This window comes from Echinops telfairi, unplaced genomic scaffold (assembly GCF_000313985.2).
Source record: "Echinops telfairi isolate 266 unplaced genomic scaffold, ASM31398v2 ScPeMD7_2;HRSCAF=8, whole genome shotgun sequence".
Classification (NCBI taxonomy): domain Eukaryota; kingdom Metazoa; phylum Chordata; class Mammalia; order Afrosoricida; family Tenrecidae; genus Echinops; species Echinops telfairi.
This window is the reverse complement of record NW_022103898.1, coordinates 77,808,341-77,824,674: the sequence shown is the minus strand read 5'-3', so window position 1 is coordinate 77,824,674 and position 16,334 is coordinate 77,808,341. Positions and strand designations below refer to the sequence as shown.

At 57.4% G+C, this 16,334-nt stretch overlaps 1 protein-coding gene across 4 annotated transcripts in view; it reads right to left on the bottom strand.

Moving 5' to 3' along the window:
- ITGA7 (integrin subunit alpha 7) overlaps positions 1-16,328 on the bottom strand; it is a 23,463-nt gene extending 7,135 nt beyond the window's left edge. Inside the window, exons 1-22 of one of the 4 annotated variants that reach the window (XM_045289679.1) lie at positions 16,106-16,328; positions 11,228-11,355; positions 11,045-11,124; positions 9,709-9,964; positions 9,059-9,190; positions 8,694-8,813; positions 7,607-7,814; positions 7,315-7,508; positions 6,594-6,682; positions 6,326-6,453; positions 6,080-6,175; positions 5,847-5,908; positions 5,523-5,692; positions 4,943-5,092; positions 3,972-4,087; positions 3,280-3,472; positions 3,110-3,190; positions 2,925-3,004; positions 2,735-2,809; positions 2,523-2,625; positions 1,842-2,009; positions 1,549-1,680 (exon numbers count right to left, since the gene is read on the bottom strand). In XM_045289679.1, the coding sequence (XP_045145614.1) occupies positions 1,549-1,680; positions 1,842-2,009; positions 2,523-2,625; positions 2,735-2,809; positions 2,925-3,004; positions 3,110-3,190; positions 3,280-3,472; positions 3,972-4,087; positions 4,943-5,092; positions 5,523-5,692; positions 5,847-5,908; positions 6,080-6,175; positions 6,326-6,453; positions 6,594-6,682; positions 7,315-7,508; positions 7,607-7,814; positions 8,694-8,813; positions 9,059-9,190; positions 9,709-9,964; positions 11,045-11,124; positions 11,228-11,355; positions 16,106-16,311 (2,967 nt within the window). In that variant the 5' untranslated portion in view covers positions 16,312-16,328. Of the gene's footprint in view, positions 1-1,548; positions 1,681-1,841; positions 2,010-2,522; positions 2,626-2,734; positions 2,810-2,924; positions 3,005-3,109; positions 3,191-3,279; positions 3,473-3,971; positions 4,088-4,942; positions 5,093-5,522; positions 5,693-5,846; positions 5,909-6,079; positions 6,176-6,325; positions 6,454-6,593; positions 6,683-7,314; positions 7,509-7,606; positions 7,815-8,693; positions 8,814-9,058; positions 9,191-9,364; positions 9,532-9,708; positions 9,965-11,044; positions 11,125-11,227; positions 11,356-16,105 lie in introns of those variants that run through there. The other 3 variants (XM_004700569.4, XM_004700570.4, XM_045289691.1) reach the window with 3 other exon arrangements.
- Positions 16,329-16,334: the final 6 nt, after the last annotated feature.

Sequence of the window (16,334 nt, the reverse complement as noted above, 5' to 3'; positions counted from 1 at the left end):
TGTGCATCACGAAAACATCCCAACCCAATGCTGCCCAAGCCCACAAATCCAACATTAACCCATTAACCCAACACCAGATCCACAAGACTTTGCACCCACTGGCCTGTGATCTTCCTACATTCAGCATCATTGCATATGTTTCATGAGTCTGAAGAGGAATTTATAAACCGATATTGGACATATGGGCTAATTACCAAACTTATAGACGTGATCTGGACTGGGCTGGGATGTTTACTCAATGTTCAATTGTTCTTGCATACAAAGCTCTCTCTTATACATATATGAGTGTCTATGAATTTGTTTCTCTAGTCTAACACACAGGGAGGGTCTGGAGTGGTCTGGAGGGGCCTCCAACTAGCATCTGAACCATGGACTTGAGCTGGGGGGGAAACTGATTACAAGGATCTACATATAACCTCCTCCCTGGGGGGTCGACAACAGAAAAGTGGTAAAGAGAGACATCAGACAGTGTAAGATATGACAAAATAATAATAATTTATAAATTTTCAAGGGTTCATGAGGGAGGGGGTATGGGGAGGGAGAGGAAAATGAGGAGCTGATACCAAGGGCTCAAGTGGAAAGCAAATGTTTTGAGAATGATGAGGGCAACAAATGTAAAAATGTGCTTGACACAATGGATGGATGGACGGATTGTGATAAGAGTTGTACGAGCCCCCAGTAAAATGATTTAAAAACAAACAAACAAAAAATTCATTAATTAAAGAAAGAAAGTGAGGAAGCTGAGGGCCCTGAGGAGGGAGCCAGGTGCAATGGCACTCCCTCCACAATAGATGGCAGCAGAGCTGGCTCAGCTGCTTCCATTCCCCTGAGACCCTGCAACAGGCTCTGATCCCACCCTTCCCCACCTGAGAGTCACCCACACACACACACAATACCCCTCTAATGTGTGTCCTCGCCACATTCTCATGGGCAGCGCCATCCCAGCAGGGAAGAAGCACAGAGCGCGTGCTGATTCTCCCAGTAAAGCCATCTAAAGGCCAAAACGAGGCAAAGCAAACAGAAGCCATGGAGAAACAGACCCAATGAATCCTCTATGCTACAACACGTTTTAGCCATTAACTAAATAAATATGTGGTTTTAACTGTGGAAAGGCAGCGGGTTTCCTGACACACACTGACCTTTCGATGCTAACCTGCTAACCGAGGTCAAAAGAGCAACAGATCTGCAAGGTCATTAAAACTATCCTATCCTTATAAAATGTGAAATTCTTGTTTGGCATCAATGAAGACTTGATTGCTTGGCTAACTAACTAACTTAAGGCCAAACTCCCTGCTCGGAAGGGCTTGGTTGGTGGTGCAGGAGGGTCTGAGGTACCAGCAGCTGCTTCACCGCTGCCTCCCTCCCTTGAGCTGTGAGGAGAACTCTCTCATCAGCATGCCCTCGGTGTTTGACCCTCATACCTCTTGATAAGCCAACCCTGCCCCCCCCACCTGAACCCACCCCACTGAGGCTCCATGCGCCCCGCGGCATCCCCCTCACGTCACCACACACCCGCTTCTGCCAGCACCCTGGTTTCTCTGCACTCACCAGGGTGATATTCTTCTTCTTCTCAGCAGTGGCCACTGGCCACCAGGATGTGCTCGGCTCAGGCTGTTCCTGCGGCTCCTGCTGCTCTGGCTGCTCCAGCTCCCGCCGCCTCCTGTCCCTGTTGTCCACATCCTGGATGCGGGGAGGGACAGCAGTGAGTGTCCCTCTGAGCGCAGCAATCCAAGGGCACCTCTCTTCCCGTGCCCTCCACCCCCAAGACAAAGACATCCTTCCCAATGTCTAACTCCCTCCTCCACCCTCCTGTCCAGAAGCCCACCTTGCCTAAGCCTCACCAGGTGGAGGATGTTGGGCCTCGGGGAACAGAGCCCCTTCTGCCCAGGCCCTTCCAGCTCCACTCGCATTGGGTACAGCAGCCACTTTCCGTTGGCAATCTCGTGGGGCCACATGATGTTGAGGAAGGCAGACCCCAGGGTGTTGAGGGATTGGCCTTGGTTGGAGAACTGTGGGTGTAGCGGGAGTGGGGGTGGGGGTGAAAGGACAGACTTCAGTTCCCAAGGGGGCCCTCAATCTGCAGAGGTGGGGAACAAGAGCTGAGGGGAAGCTTCAACTGAGGCAGAGCTTCAACAAAGACTCAGGATCCTGGACCCCGCCAGGCACTATGCTCTCCCCTCAACAAATCCAGGAAACCCTGAAGGCGTCCTTAGGAGATGTGAGGGACGACTCCAGCCAAGCAGAGGGTCTTCAACCGGTCTAAGAGACATCAACCCTCCCCGCACACTCCCATGTCTAGCTGAAGCCCACCATGGGATTTCCTGAGCTCCCATGATCTCTCCAGAGCAGCAGACTGAGATGGTCCAACAAGGGTGACCAGGAAATGGTCACAGGAGGCCCTAGCACAAGGGCCAGGTGGAGGAGGGAGGCCACAAATGCGCTGGACTGCCAAACAGCTATGGGAGTCACGTCACAGCCTCTTCCCTGAGTCTCAGGGATGGGTCACACGCCAGGACACTTACCGTGACTTTATACTCGACCTTGCTGCCCACATCCCGCTCAGAACTCATGGCACTCTCTCCCCTCACCACACCGGAGAAGAAAAGCTGCTGGGGGATGGCCTCCCTGGGAGAGAGGGGCCGAGCTGGAGGGAAGGGCCGAGTCTGGGGCAGGACTTAGAAGTGGTGATGCCCCTCCTCCAGTCCAGCAATGGGGCCCACGGGGCAGCACTCACCCAGCAATGGACAGCGGCAGTTCAATGAAGACCCGGGCCCAAGCAGAGACTGGATGAAGCACCTGCTCACTGATCCTGGCGCAAGGGTAGGGGTAGGCATGGGCAGCGCATACAGACACCACCCCTCCAGGTCGATACCAACCCAACTGCCCCCTCCTTCACCCCAATCTGCCCCCCTGCCCAGGCTCACGTGGCCAACAGCAGCTCCACTTCCAGCTCTGTGGTCTCAATGGTGATCCCTGAGGTGCTAAGGATGAGGTAGAAGGTGATCTAGGCCAGAGGTAGGGTGGAGTGGCATGAGGGAAGGGCTGGGCGCTTAGGGAAGGGGTCCGGGGTTACAGAGTCATGGGAGAGGCTAAGGGGAGACATGCCAACCTGGGCGCCTCTCTTCATGGGGTTCCCCAGCTCACACTCCACGTGGGAGACATTCTCCTTGGACAGGCAAAGCGGCTTCTCCTGGAGCGAGGCAGAGGTGAGCCCAGTCTGAAGGACTGAAACTCCCCGGGACCCTACCCGACCCCACCCTGTCCCGGGTGGGTCCTCACGGCAGGGTCCAAGGCCCGGACTCCTGAATAGTGCAGAGAGGCAGGGAGAGTGACCAGGAGCTGAGCCTCATGGGCATCGTCCCCATCAGCCTGGGGCTGGGCTGGGTCCGAGGGCAGGTTGGTGACTTTCAGCTCCAGGCCGACGAATGGCTGCCCACTCAGCGCAAACAGGGCTGTCTTCCCATCTGCATCCCTGGGGGCCAGATCCCACTCATTTGAACCCCCTCCTCAGCCTCTAGCACGCTCAGCCTCCTTCCCCCAGGGCACGCTGCCCTGCCTCCACTTGCTAGCCACCCCCCATACACACTCGCCTCACCACACAGATCTCTGCACACACAGGAGAGCCAGCCTGAGACTCGGAGGCCCTCCACTGTCCTCACTTGCTTACCTCGGGTACGTAACAAGGACTGGTTAGGTCTCAGTCTTTCATCTGTAAAGTGGGACTAGGGATAGTCCCTACCTCCTGGGCCTGTGAAGACCCAGCAGCGTGATGTGTGTAGAGTACACGCTATCACACGCATCATGAAGAGTGGTCCTTCCTCACCAGGAGAGGACCCCTTTCCCTGTGGCCGCTTCCCTGACCCGCATCCCGCCACGGTCTGAGTCATTGTCTAGGCCTCCTGGGGGCTTCCTTCCATTCCATCCCTTGAGCCCATGCCCTCCCACCCAGCCTGCTCCCGCTGCCCCCTCACATGGGCAGAGGCTGGAACTCTGTGTCGCTGACCCGGGCACAGAAGTGGGCGTGGACGAGCTGCAGGTTGCTCTGGCAGATCTTGTCTTCACCGCAGCCTTGCTTCAGAAAGTGGATCTGGGTGACAGTTGAGGAGACAGACATGCCCAGGAAGATACACAGCAGGGTCACGTAAACCCGGTTTTAAATGACCTCTGGTCAACTCTCCAATATGCCTGTCCCTAACTGGGTAGTATCGGGCTGGTCACTCAACCCCTCTGAGCCTCATCAGGAATATGACGGGGCCACTACCGTGCCAGGGCAGAGATAAGCAGGTGAACTACACGTTCCCCGCCCCCTCCCTGGCCTGGCTAACGAGCCCAGTGAGAGAATGGTCAACAGGCAGACGACTAGCCAAAAGGCCGGCGCTAAATCCACAGCTGCTCTGTGCAGGAAGGGGGCCAACGAGATGGGGTGGGGGTGAGCTGGAGATCCTGCTCCATAAAGATGACACGAAACTCCGTGCAGCAGTTCTGCTCTGTCTGATGGGGCCGCCAAGAGTTGGTATCCACTTGACAGCCTACCACAGCTGGCCGGGGTGCGGCCCTGTGACCGCACTCCAGGTGAGAATGGGAAGGGTTTTGTGGAAGTGGATTCGTGCTGGGTTTAGGAGTCAGGAGCACCACTTCCAGGTGGGGCATGAGGACCACGCCAGGCACTTGACCCTCCTTCCCCCTTCTGGGTGACTGGGATGGAGAGGATGTCAGGCCCTGGCAGGCCACCATTGAAGACGGCAGCATCTCCGTGAAATGGCCGAATGGAGGATGCTGTCCCCTCTGATGAGGAGGACGCTCAGGGTCTACTTCTGACAGCATTTACAAGTAGGAGGCCCAATGGGATAAAACACGCAGGCGCTTTGACCTCTAGAAAGGAGGGTTTGTGGGGAGGACCTCTCCGCTTCTTCGTCTGGGTCAAACAAGAACGCACGCTCACCTCTGCCCGCTGGATGCTGGGCTGGTGGGCATTGAGGATGGGGGCCAAAGGAGGCAGCTCTCGGCCAGGAGCCTGTCGTCGGAGCCGAGGGAGTTGGAGGCTATAGGACACGGTCACCACAATGGCGCGAAGTTTGTCTTTGACGTTCTCCTGGGGAGGGGGACATGGACGGCGAAACTGAGACAAGCCCCAGGCCCCCGCCCTGCCCAACACCCCAGATGGTTCTCGGACCGATCGAGATTCTTGGAAAGAAACAGAGAGATGCAGGCGAGAGGTGGAAAACTGAACGCAGAGGAGGGAGACACACTGAGCGAGAAAGGAGGCGACCCAGGATGGAGAAGGATGAGGACCAGAGTTTGCCATGGAAACGGCCCTCTTCATCTACAGAGAACGCCAACGTCCACAATAAAGGCAAGGAGGCGGCAGCAGGGGAGGAGGTCAGCCGCTGAGGCAGCTTCCCGAAAGTAGAGATCTCAGGATGAAGTGTGAGTATGTTGCAGAAGCAGCAGCTAAGAGGAACTGAGGAGCCTGGATCATGACCTGACAATGGCCCTCGGAGACCAAGGGGGTACGTGTCCACCTGTAGCTGGAATATGGTGTCGCCACAGACTCGATCATGCTGGTGCTTCAGCCATACAGTGCCGGAGGCCTGGTGTTTGGGGTCATCTGGACTCCGACTCAGGAAGGTCACCCGGGGGACCTGGCCCCGGAGCCTCCGGTCGGTGTCTCCATCTATCATGTAGTCCAGAGCTGTGGTGTGAGGGGAGAAGAGGGGAGCCAGTGAGCTAGGGAAGAGCTCCCCTCGACCCTGTCCACCACCACCACCACCCCAGGGTGTCTCCTTCCCCAGCTTCCAAGTAGCCCTGCCAGGAAACCCAGCATGGCGAGAGGGGACCTCACTCACCCACGATAGGGCTGTAGCTGCTGGGGGCTGCAATGTAGCTGAAACACACCCGGAGGTCCACGCTGTGGGGGCAATGGGTGGCTCCTGAGCCAGATAAGCCTGAGAGACCAAGACCCCAAGCCTCCACCTTCTCACTGCTGCCCCAGCCCCCACTCCAAACTGGAGAGAAAGGGGGAGAAGGGGGAACTGGGTCCCGGAGGCTTCCCCTGACCTCACCTCAGACCCCGACTCACCAGACTGAGTGGCCCCCAGGACAGTTGGGCTGCTCTAGATCGATGGTGCGAGGAGCAATGAAGACCTCATGGGAGACATGGAGAACAGGCCGGGCCCTGGGGGGACGGGGTGAGGGCCATGGGAAACATTAGAATGAGAGGCAGGGTTGAAAGAGGGGTGGGGGAGAGTCTTCAGCATCAGGTTTGACAGAGAGGGGATCCAGCCACCTCTGGGCAGGAAAAGGGAGAGGAGGGGAAGGGGGTCACCTAAAGAGGACAGCAGTGTCGGCCAGGGAGCCCACCAGCAGGTCAGGGTAGTGGTTCCCGTCCACATCCAGGCCGCCAGACAGGGAGTAGCCAAAGCTCCTGATGCCCACGGCCTCGCCCTCCAGCACCTGGGTGATCAGATGGTCAGCCTCTCCTAACCCACTCCCCACCTCCCCCACCTCTGTCCTCTGCCTCCCCTGCTCTCTGCTGCCCATGCCCCCTTCTCCCACCTCCCTGGGCCCCCTCAAGCCAGGGACACTCCCCTCACCTGCGAAGGTGTGAGGACCACTCCCAGGCTGCTCCCGTGGTAGATGAAGACTTTCCCGGCCCCATCGAAGGGAGCACCGACAGCGAGATCTGCAGGGGGAGTGGGGGGGGGGACAGTCTGAAAGGCTGCAGGTGACAGGAACCAGGCCTCAGCCCTTCCTCCGTCCTACTTGTTTTCTATTTCACTAGCATACACAGACACAGCTGAGCCCCAAGCACTTTACATTTAAAAAAAAACTGTTGTCCTGGAGCCGTTCCGACTCACAGCGACCCCATGTGTTACGGAGGGGTATCTTTCCAGGCTTCAAGCCCCACAGAAGTAGACTGCCAGGGCCTTCAGCAGAGTGCTGCTGGCAGATTCAAACTGCCTGCCTTGAGAATAGCAGCCAAGCGCCACACATACACACACACACACACACACACAATAGCAGCCAAGCGCCACACACACACACATACAGCGTCTATGTGCAACCTGACGCTGAGCCTTACACACACTCAACATCTTGAATCCCCGCAGCCACTCTCTCGGGCCAGGACTAGCTCAGAAAGGTTATGTGACTTTCACGGGTAACTCTCAGATGCCAGCCCAGCGGCCTTCTCCCCTGAGGCCTCAGAAGGCCCTGCCGTCTGAGACACACTCACACACACACACACACACACACACACACACTCCGCCTTCCTGCCACTTCTCTTCACTGAGCATCTTCAGATGCCAGCCACACCTGGGAAGCCATCCTGGTTGAGGTCCCCGAGGACAGTCACACTGATCCCAAACATGGAGTCCGGGGAGCCGAAGAGGCGGAGAGGGGCGAGGTCAGCCCAGTGACCCCCCTGGTTCATGTAGACATACACAGCACCACCCAGCTCTTCTTGGCGTTCAAAGAAGTAGGGGGCCCCTACTACCAGGTCTGGAGAGCTGGGGAAAAGAGAAAGGGTCAGCATGGGGTCTCCCTGGCCAGGCCAGGGCCCTCGTGCCAGCTTCCCCAGGCTCCCCTGCCCTGTGCCCACTCTCACCCATCGTTGTTGAAATCGGCCACAGCCAGCGAGTAGCCAAAGCCAGAGGTCAGGCGCTCCCCAGACAGTACAACTTCGGGGACCAAGCGGCTGGCACTGTCCTTGCGCAGAATGACCACGGCACCCTTGTGATTGGCTCGGGGCGCCCCCGCCACAAAGCTCAGCTCCTCCGCACGCACCAGCCCCTTCCCCGAGTCGATGGAGAAACCTGGGTGGGGATGGATGCTTCCTGGTGAGAACTTCCCAGCTGACTCTGCCACCGGGGTGTGCCCCTACAACCCTGACCCCAGCCCACCAGCTGGTCAGGAGTCAAGAGATAGAGGAAGTGTCCCCAAAGCTATCATGGCCATAGCTGGACCAGTCTTCCCGTCCCTCCCGAGACCTGGCAGCCCTCCCACACCTGCCTGGTCCAGAGATTGGAGTGGGCCATAAGATGGGCATCAAGTCCCTTCCAGGGACTGGAGGAGAGAGGAGGGCTGAGAAGACCAGAGGGCTGAGCGAAAGGTCAAGCACAGTGGCAGGAGTTGAGGCAGCGGCCCCACCAGGCCCACCCCAGAGAACTAGAGCAGAGGCAGGGTCCTCTCTGATCTCCACACCTTCGAGACCCCCAGTCCTAGCTAATGCATCCTCTTTGCCCACCACACAGAGGGAAAGGATGCCTTCACATAGTGGGAGAGGGACGTATGGTAGAGAGGGAAGTGTTTGATTCACTCGAACTTCTCCCAGGCCTTGTTTTCTCCTCTGCCGAAGGGACGCAGATGAAGCAGTGAGATGATGCGAACTTACCGACAAGGCTAGGCTTCTCTCCAGCACTTGCCCACCATCCATCCCTCTGAGGAAGTCCCCCTGGAGGGCTCCCCTCCTCCTCCCCAGTACAGTCCAGCCTGAACCTCTGCCTCCACCTGGACCTTCCTCCAGTTCACCGGTCCCTGAGGCCAGCTCCCTCAGGGGTCCTCTCCTCAGACCTGGCCAGGGGACCCAGCTCTCCCTTCAGTGTGTGTCAGGGATGAACAGAGAACACATCCCCTAGGGGAGGCTGAGGTCAGGCCCCGAGGGCCCAGGAGGACGTGGGTGGAAGCTTACAAACCTAAGTAGCTATTCAGGGCCAAGTCTCCGACTGGTCCTGGAAGACGGTCAGCAGGGTCCAAAGTTCTATACACCAGCTGGTCAGGGTCTGAGCTATCAATGTTGGTCACAAAGAGCAACCCTGTGGGGGGCGGGGGGCGGGAGACACCAGGGAAGGGACGTCCAGAGGAGGAGCCACAGAGTGAGAGACAAGAGTCAGAGCAGAAGGTGAACGGGGAAGAGGAGGAGAAATGGGAATGAAAGAGACCAGAGACCGAGAGAAGGAGACAGACAGAGACAGGGACGGGAGGGTGGGAGCATGGAGAAGGAGAACAAGAGAGAGGAGCAGAGGGTTAGCGTGGCTCTGGGCCAGGGAGGGGTCCCTACCAAAGTAGCTGTTGGCAGGGACCGGGATGAGGCGGGGGTCCTGATCCTTCTCGCCCCCCGCCTCGTAGGGCCCGTCGTCCAGGTGGGCCAGGTCCGCTGAGCCCTGCGCACAGAGCTCCACCCTGGCCGTGCCTGTAAGAAGAGTCCTGTTAGTGCCCAGGGCAGGAGCAAGGAGCACCCTTCCAGTCGGACACTGAGTTAGACAGGCATGCGGGAAGCCCTTCCTCACCCCTCCAGCCCCACCCCACCCCCACGCCCTGCCCAGCCCAAGCTTCCTGGGCGCCCAAGACTTGGCATCACACTCACCGAGGGTCAGCTCGGCCCGCAGCGTGTGCAGAGATGGGAATGGAAGTGATGAGGGCAGGCTGTGTGCTGGCGCATGCAGCTGGGTGGGCGGCCCAACGGTGCAGGTTGGGGGGGTGGGGGGGCTTATGCCAGCGTGTGGAGGACCTTGGGGCCATGCGAAGGACAGGAGGCACTCCCATTCGCATGGGTGCTAGTGTGGTGAGGGTAGGAAGGAGGCATGCCAGTGCCGGGGGTCTGATGGCGGCGGACATGTAGTCATGCGTGGCCATGTGCAACTTCAGTCCTGTCTCTGGGCCCAATCAAGGGCTTGGGTCCTCTCATCCCCTCCCTGAGGCGTGACTCACCCTTCCAGTTATAAGTTCCCGGGGCCCCAAAGAGGACGTAGTGGTTGTCGGGGGAGAAGGCGGCAGCAGTGCCCTGCTGGCAGAACCCAAACTGGTCATGGCCCTGGGGGCGCCCCTCACAGAACTTCCACTCCCCACCATCCAGCTCATCCCGGATGGCCAGGTCCTGGCTGAGCACAAAGCAGCGACCGATCACATCACGCGTCTCCAGGACCTGGTCCACTCGCTGCCGAGCCTCGTACCGATGTGCACAGGTCTGCAGGAGGAAACGAGGAAGGGCAGTTCCCCAGTGTGGGCCCCGGGTACTGCTTGAGCCGCGCTGCCCTTACAAAGAAGTCGGCCAAAGGCTGGCACCCAGGTGACTGCAGGCACAGATGCACCCCACACAACCCTCTGCCAGCATTTCAGGGCACAGCCACTGAACCCCAATGTTGGGCAAGTACCCGCATAAACCAGTACCCCATCGTAGCCACTTCCTTGATCCTCTCTGAGAGAAGTCCTTGTTTTACACTCTGCCCAGGCACCCGCAGGCACAATGGAGCCAGGCCACTACATGTACACCTTCCTCCACAGGCACCTCCCCTGCAGTGAATTCCCTCCCCTAGCCACTCTCCAAGCAAGAAATCAAAACCAAAACTATAAGGACCCCACTGGGGATCCAGTCGATTCTGACTCCTAGCAATGTTCAGAGGACACAGGGTTCTCAGACTGTAGCCAGAAAAAACCCGAGAGCTGCACCTTCAGCTCACGGAGCTACTGGTGGGTTTGAACCACAGCCTTTGGGGTTCACTGCCTGCTACTTAACCCACAGTGCCACCAGGAATTAGCCTACCTACAGGTGCCTTTTCTTGCCTCTTGTCTTTGGAGCTTTTAGAGAGGCTGGCGGCTCACTAACATTAACCATAGCCTGCTGCAGAGTGACTTGTATTAGCCGTTGTGTGTTCGTGTGTTTTCATGAGAGATACAGGCAGAAAACAGACAAAGAAGGAGAGAGGACGTAAACGCCTGAACCTGGGCTGACGCCGGCTATTTGAGGCGGGGACCAGGTACTTCCCTGCCTTTATTAGGAGTTCAGCATCTCTCAGTCATGCGCGCAGGGCCCACCGCTTAGATGGTTCTCAATAGGAGGGGAAGGGTTTTTATCAATTGATTGCTTGGTAAGGACAGAGACCGTGTCTCAGACAGGCTTATGTCATCCTAAGGGCCAAGGAATCACCACATGCCCCACCTGTGTCCTGTCAGTGCGTCTGGGCATAGGCGCACACCATATACACAGGCACACCCACGCACGGGCACCCACCCTCCCTTAAACGCCCTGGAGAGAAGCGGTGCTCACCACAATCTTGCCCCCAGGCCCCTGGCTCCGAACACTGACTCCCAGCCACTGGTTCTCCTTGCTCTCCTTCTGCACATCCACTGGGGACAGGACACTGGGGGTTAGGGGAGGGAAGAGGAGGCCACGTCCTCTCCTTCCCTCCTCGGATGCTTCCGGACACCCCTTGCCCCGCAGGGCCCTCACCTCCCCGGTCGATGTCCACTCTGTAACAGTCTGTCTCCTCCAGGCTCAGGGGGCAGGCGAAGAGGCCTCCAGTGCGATTAGCCTGCTGCCCAGGCAGGGCCAGGGCCTGAGGAGCACCCACCAGCAGCCTGCACGATGGGGTAGGGGCAAAATTAGAGGGCAGAAGGCTCCCGCTACTCCTGAAACTTCCCTGGTCTCAGTACCAAGCAGAGAGTTCCAGGAACAAGGAGAAGGACAAAGGTTGTTTTCCCAAGCCTGGGACAAGAGCAAGTTCACACAGTTGGTCATGAAAACACTCTGGTATATATGCACCCAGTTCTCCCTGTATCAGGAGCAACACTCACAGCAGACACACACACACAGAGGCCTAACCAGCCTGGCCAGTACTGCTGGTTTGAAAGAACCGCCTGTTCACAGCACCTGTTCATGCCCAGGCCCTCTCTGCCCCCTCCTTGGCCCCGTCCCCAAGTCCTGCCCTCCTTCCCCACCCTGGTCCAACTGAAACCCTGCCAGAAATGCCAAGAATGCTAAGAGCAAAAGTAATGGGGCCCAGACTGGCCCCACGAGGTGGCCCAGAGACCAGCTTCTGAGGTCTTGGGAAAGGTTAGCCATGGGCCTGCTGTCTCCATTAGGGGCATAACAAAGACCCCACTCCTGGGCAGCTATGCCACCAACTCTATCAGTGACTGGTATGAAAGTAGGGACGTTTCCCATCCTGGCTCCAGTCCTATCCCAATGCTACACACACCCCCATCCTGAATCCCTTGCGCACTCCTCTTCCTTCTCCTCCCCAAACTTGGTGTCTCCCCTTCCTCCCACTGCCCACCCCTGACCAGTCGTCTCCCTGACCTCCCCCTCCCCGCTCAGACTTTTTCCCAGCTACAACTTTCTTGGCAGGACAATTTTCCATGATCACAGCCAAGGCTTCTTCCCCGGGGGAGGACTGTACTGAGAATGGAGGCTGCCTGGGCCCCCTGGGGCTGAATCTCCAGGCCAGGAGTAAGAAGGGGGTGATGGACAGATGTGCAGCTGGCTGCTGGCAAGAGAGACTCCACAGTGGGCTCAGGGTAACCCGCAATGGCGCTGGCCCACACTCTACCCCCTATCTTTTCCTGTGGAGAGGCTCAAATACGTGGTGGGCATATTACAGGCAGGCAACTGTGGGGCACTGTGCCAGTCCTGGAAGGGCAGAGGGAGGGCAGTGAGCCATCCTCCCTTCCCGGAACTCCTCCTGTGTCTTAGCAGCTGCCATTGCATGTCAGAGCCAGTGTCAAGAGAGAGAAGGGGGTGGAGAACAGTAAAAGGGGCCTCCATTGAGTATCAGCTCACTACGGATCGGATCGAGAACCCAGCAGACGCCCAGTGTCACGACTGGTCAATGAGGTAGGTTGGTCCACAGAAGGGTGGAAGTTCGCCATCCTTCCCTCCAGAGAAGCCTCAGAAGAAAGGCCTGGTGATCTACTTTCACAAACAACAACAGCTGTTAAAAACCCTGTGAAGTACAGTTCTATTCTGACACTCAGGGAGCCACCTTGAGTCAGAAATGACTAAGCAGGAATTGGGGGAGAGGGGGGACTATGCCTAGCCCTGTTTCAGACACTGGAGAAACAAGGAAGTCAGATTCATCCAGCACCTACAACAGGTCAGGCCCTAGGCAGGCGCCAGAAATGTAAGGACCTACGATGTATCCCCATACCTGTGCCCCGGGCTGGGTAAGATTGATGCAGTAGTGCACTAACTCTTCACAAGAATGACTCCTGGAGGGGGAGGGGAGGAAAAAAGGAGGAGCTGATCCCAAGGGCTCAAGGGAAAGTAAATGTCTAGAAAAGAACGATGGAATATATGTACGAATATGTCAGATCCAATTGATGTATGGTTTGTAACAAGAGTTGTAAGAGCCCCCAATAAAATAATTTTTTTTTAAAGTAATCCTGTTGGATTGTGATAAGAGCTGTACGAGCACACACACCCCAATAAAAAGATTTTTTTTTTTAAAGGAATCCTGTGAGATCAGGATTGTCTTACAAGGGCAGTTACTCAGAAATGAATTGTGCAGAAATGCGGGAACTCAAATCTCCATCTGCCCAGCTCCACTACACCTGCTCCACTGCCCCCCATGACAGCTCATCTCCTGAACACCAAGACCTACCTGCCAGGAGGGGAGGGGGAGCGGTGGAGACCCACATCGCCTGGGTTCCCTGAGCGGAAAAGGAAGCAGAGAGACAGGGCCCTGGGCAACAAATGCCATCCTTCAGACCAGCCACCAGGGCCCCATACCTCCAAACACAGAGACAGGCCTCCATCTGTTGGGGGGCTAGGACTGTCTCGTCCTTCATCTTCATGCTTGCCCCCTCAGAAGCATCAGGTGTTTTTTGCTGCTCCCCTTCTTTTGTGTCGTCGCGGCGCCCCCCGTGCTCAGCTGAGCACCCAGAGCTGCTCAAAGCTCCCCCCTCCCCTGGAGGTGAAGAGTATGGAGAACACACGTGGGAAGGTCCACATGGAGTGAAGAAGACGTCAGATGTGTAGATGTGCCCAGCCCCATTTTGGCGGGGAACTGACCAGCCCATCCCTCCTGGAACAAAAGCGCCCACACATAGCCTCACCAGTCCCTCCACCTCTGCTTCAGCCATACACTCCTGCCCACTGTGGTCCCAGGAGCCTAGCCACCCCAGGTCTCTGGAGGCTCAGTAGCCACAACTGTCGCCACTATAGAGAGAAAAAGAAAAGACTGTGACTGAAGGGGTGGAGGGACCTTTAGGAGCCCACTACGGCTACGGCCGCTCCTCTCGGTTCTCCACATTCCATGGCTCCTGCCCTCACCCAGCCCCTCTCTAACCTCTCAATCGAGGTGGCCTGGAAAACGGCTTCACCCCGGGGGTGCTCTAGCCAAGCCTTCAGATCCAGCATTGCTGTCAGGTGACGTCAGCATCGCTGTTCTGTGGCTCACAGAACAGAATGGCAGCACCAGGGACACTGCTGCATGGCACTCACTAAGGGCCTGGCGCTGTGCCAAGTATTTTCCAGAGGTGGTTGCTCCTGTCTGACGCAGGAAGCTGGCATCTTGACAGAAGCAGTTCACCGCCCCTTTCTCCCCTGGATTCAAACTGTCGACCCTTTGGGCCAGCAGCAATTGCAAATCATTTGGGACCCCAGAGCCTCCTTTTCACATGCATCAGGAACTCTTTTCATCCCCAGGACAACTCTGCGTGGTAGTGCGACTGCTGACTCTCCAGTTAGCAGCTAGAGGGAATAAGTGAGGTAGTCAGAAGACCTCAGAGCCTCCTCCAGGGGCCAGACTGAGAGGCATCTAAACAGTGGGAAGGTCTTTCCACCAAGGAGCGCTAGAGACGTCAGCCTGCGCTTCAAACGCCAGGAACTGACCGCTGTGGACCCCGCTCTCCCACGCCACCGGCAGCAGCGTGCCCCCTGCTCCAGCTACTGCGGCAGTCAGGCCCCTCTGGCCATACTCCCAGCTTGGCTCTGAAGACAGGCTCGGGGGCTACTTTCAGAGAAGAGGGGGAAATGACAAGAGACCAAGCTATTAAAAATAACCTAGAATCTGCCTGGAAATAGCTCCGAGAGAGTTCAGCATGTCCTAAAAAGGCCTCCGGTCCTGGAACTCTGGCAGAATGGGGGAGGCAGGAAGAGGGCTGAGATGAGGAAGGAGGGGTGGGGAGAGGTGGAAGACTGAGGAAGAGGTGAAATAAGCTGTTTCCCATCTCCCCCAAAGTTCTGGGGAGCACCGAGCCTGTGCCCTGATGATGGAGGAAACGGGAAGAAGGAAGAGCCTGAGTTCTCCCTCCTCCTAAGGGGTGAGTGAGGAGAAATAAGCTCATGCCCCCACCCTCTGGCCCGAGGCCAGTAGTAAGAGGGGAGAAGACCGTCCCAGTGGACAGCATTGATCCCAGTAATGGACACTTAATGTGGCTTAGGCACTGGCTGCACAGGGTGGGGAAAGCCCCCTGGCTTGGGAGATGGGGAGTCTTTCTTCTCTTTCTCCTCTCTCTTTTAACTTGTAGCTAGAAGCAGGAGGACAAAAGGCATGGCCGGCAGGGCCCCACACACAAGTGTGTCCGACTCCCACGGTGAGAAAAGGATTAGACTGGTCCTTTGCCCCTTGCTCCTCCCTGCCTTTCCCACAGCTGAGATCCCTGGAGCTGGACATTTCCTGAGGGAACAGCATGGCCAGCATCCCTCCTGGATCTGGATCTCTCTCCCTGCCATCACTGCTGCTGCTGCTGCTGTTACTATGGCCCAGGACGACCATGATGATGATGGTGATGATACTTCGGGAAGTTGTGTTTCCTGCCACTCTCTTTCATCAAACAACCTAGTACAGGATCCAGGACCCCTCCCAACCTGCTTGTCGTCTTGGCCTCGCGCTATACAAATGAGTAGATCTTTCAACACCCCAGTGCCCGCTGTCCTTCCATCGATGGCAGCAAGGCTTTGGCGGGAAGTCATTTCGGGAACCTGCCCTCCCTCGCTCCCTTCCATGGCACTCAACCTCTCCACCCTTTCCCTCTCCTCCCACCTAAGTAGTGACAGAATGATCAGTCTCCCTTCCTTGGAGAATTCAGCCCTGGAAGGAGGAGGGGAGGGAGCCAGACACTGGCATGGGAGCGAGGATGCCACTTGGAGAGAAAGACAGAAGGCCATTGCCTGCCAAGACAAGAACTTGGCTCCCTCACCCACCCCCGAGCTGCGGAGGCTGGGATACAGAACCAAGCAGATGCGGTCAGCCTCCATGTTGGGTGTGGGGTCTGTGGGCAGCGGTATCTGGGTGGGCTTGGAAGACAGAGAGATGAGGTGGGCAGGGGTTGAAGAAGACGATTGGCGGCTCGAGCCTGGGGACTTGAAGGGGGTGCGGTGACTCACCAGCTCTGGGGTCGAGGGTGCAACTGCCTATGCAGGGCCACGGAGAAGCCAAAGAGGCTGCCCGGCTCTCCCTCCTTGCGTAGGGCGCCCATCACGTCCAGATTGAAGGCAACAGTCTCCGGGCAGAGCAGTCCAGCCATCAGGGAGCCAAGAAGGTAGCAAAGCCCAGAGGCCCCCCGGAGACCGTGGCCCCCGCTTCCAGCCATGGGGGGGAAGCCGCGCGCGCGCG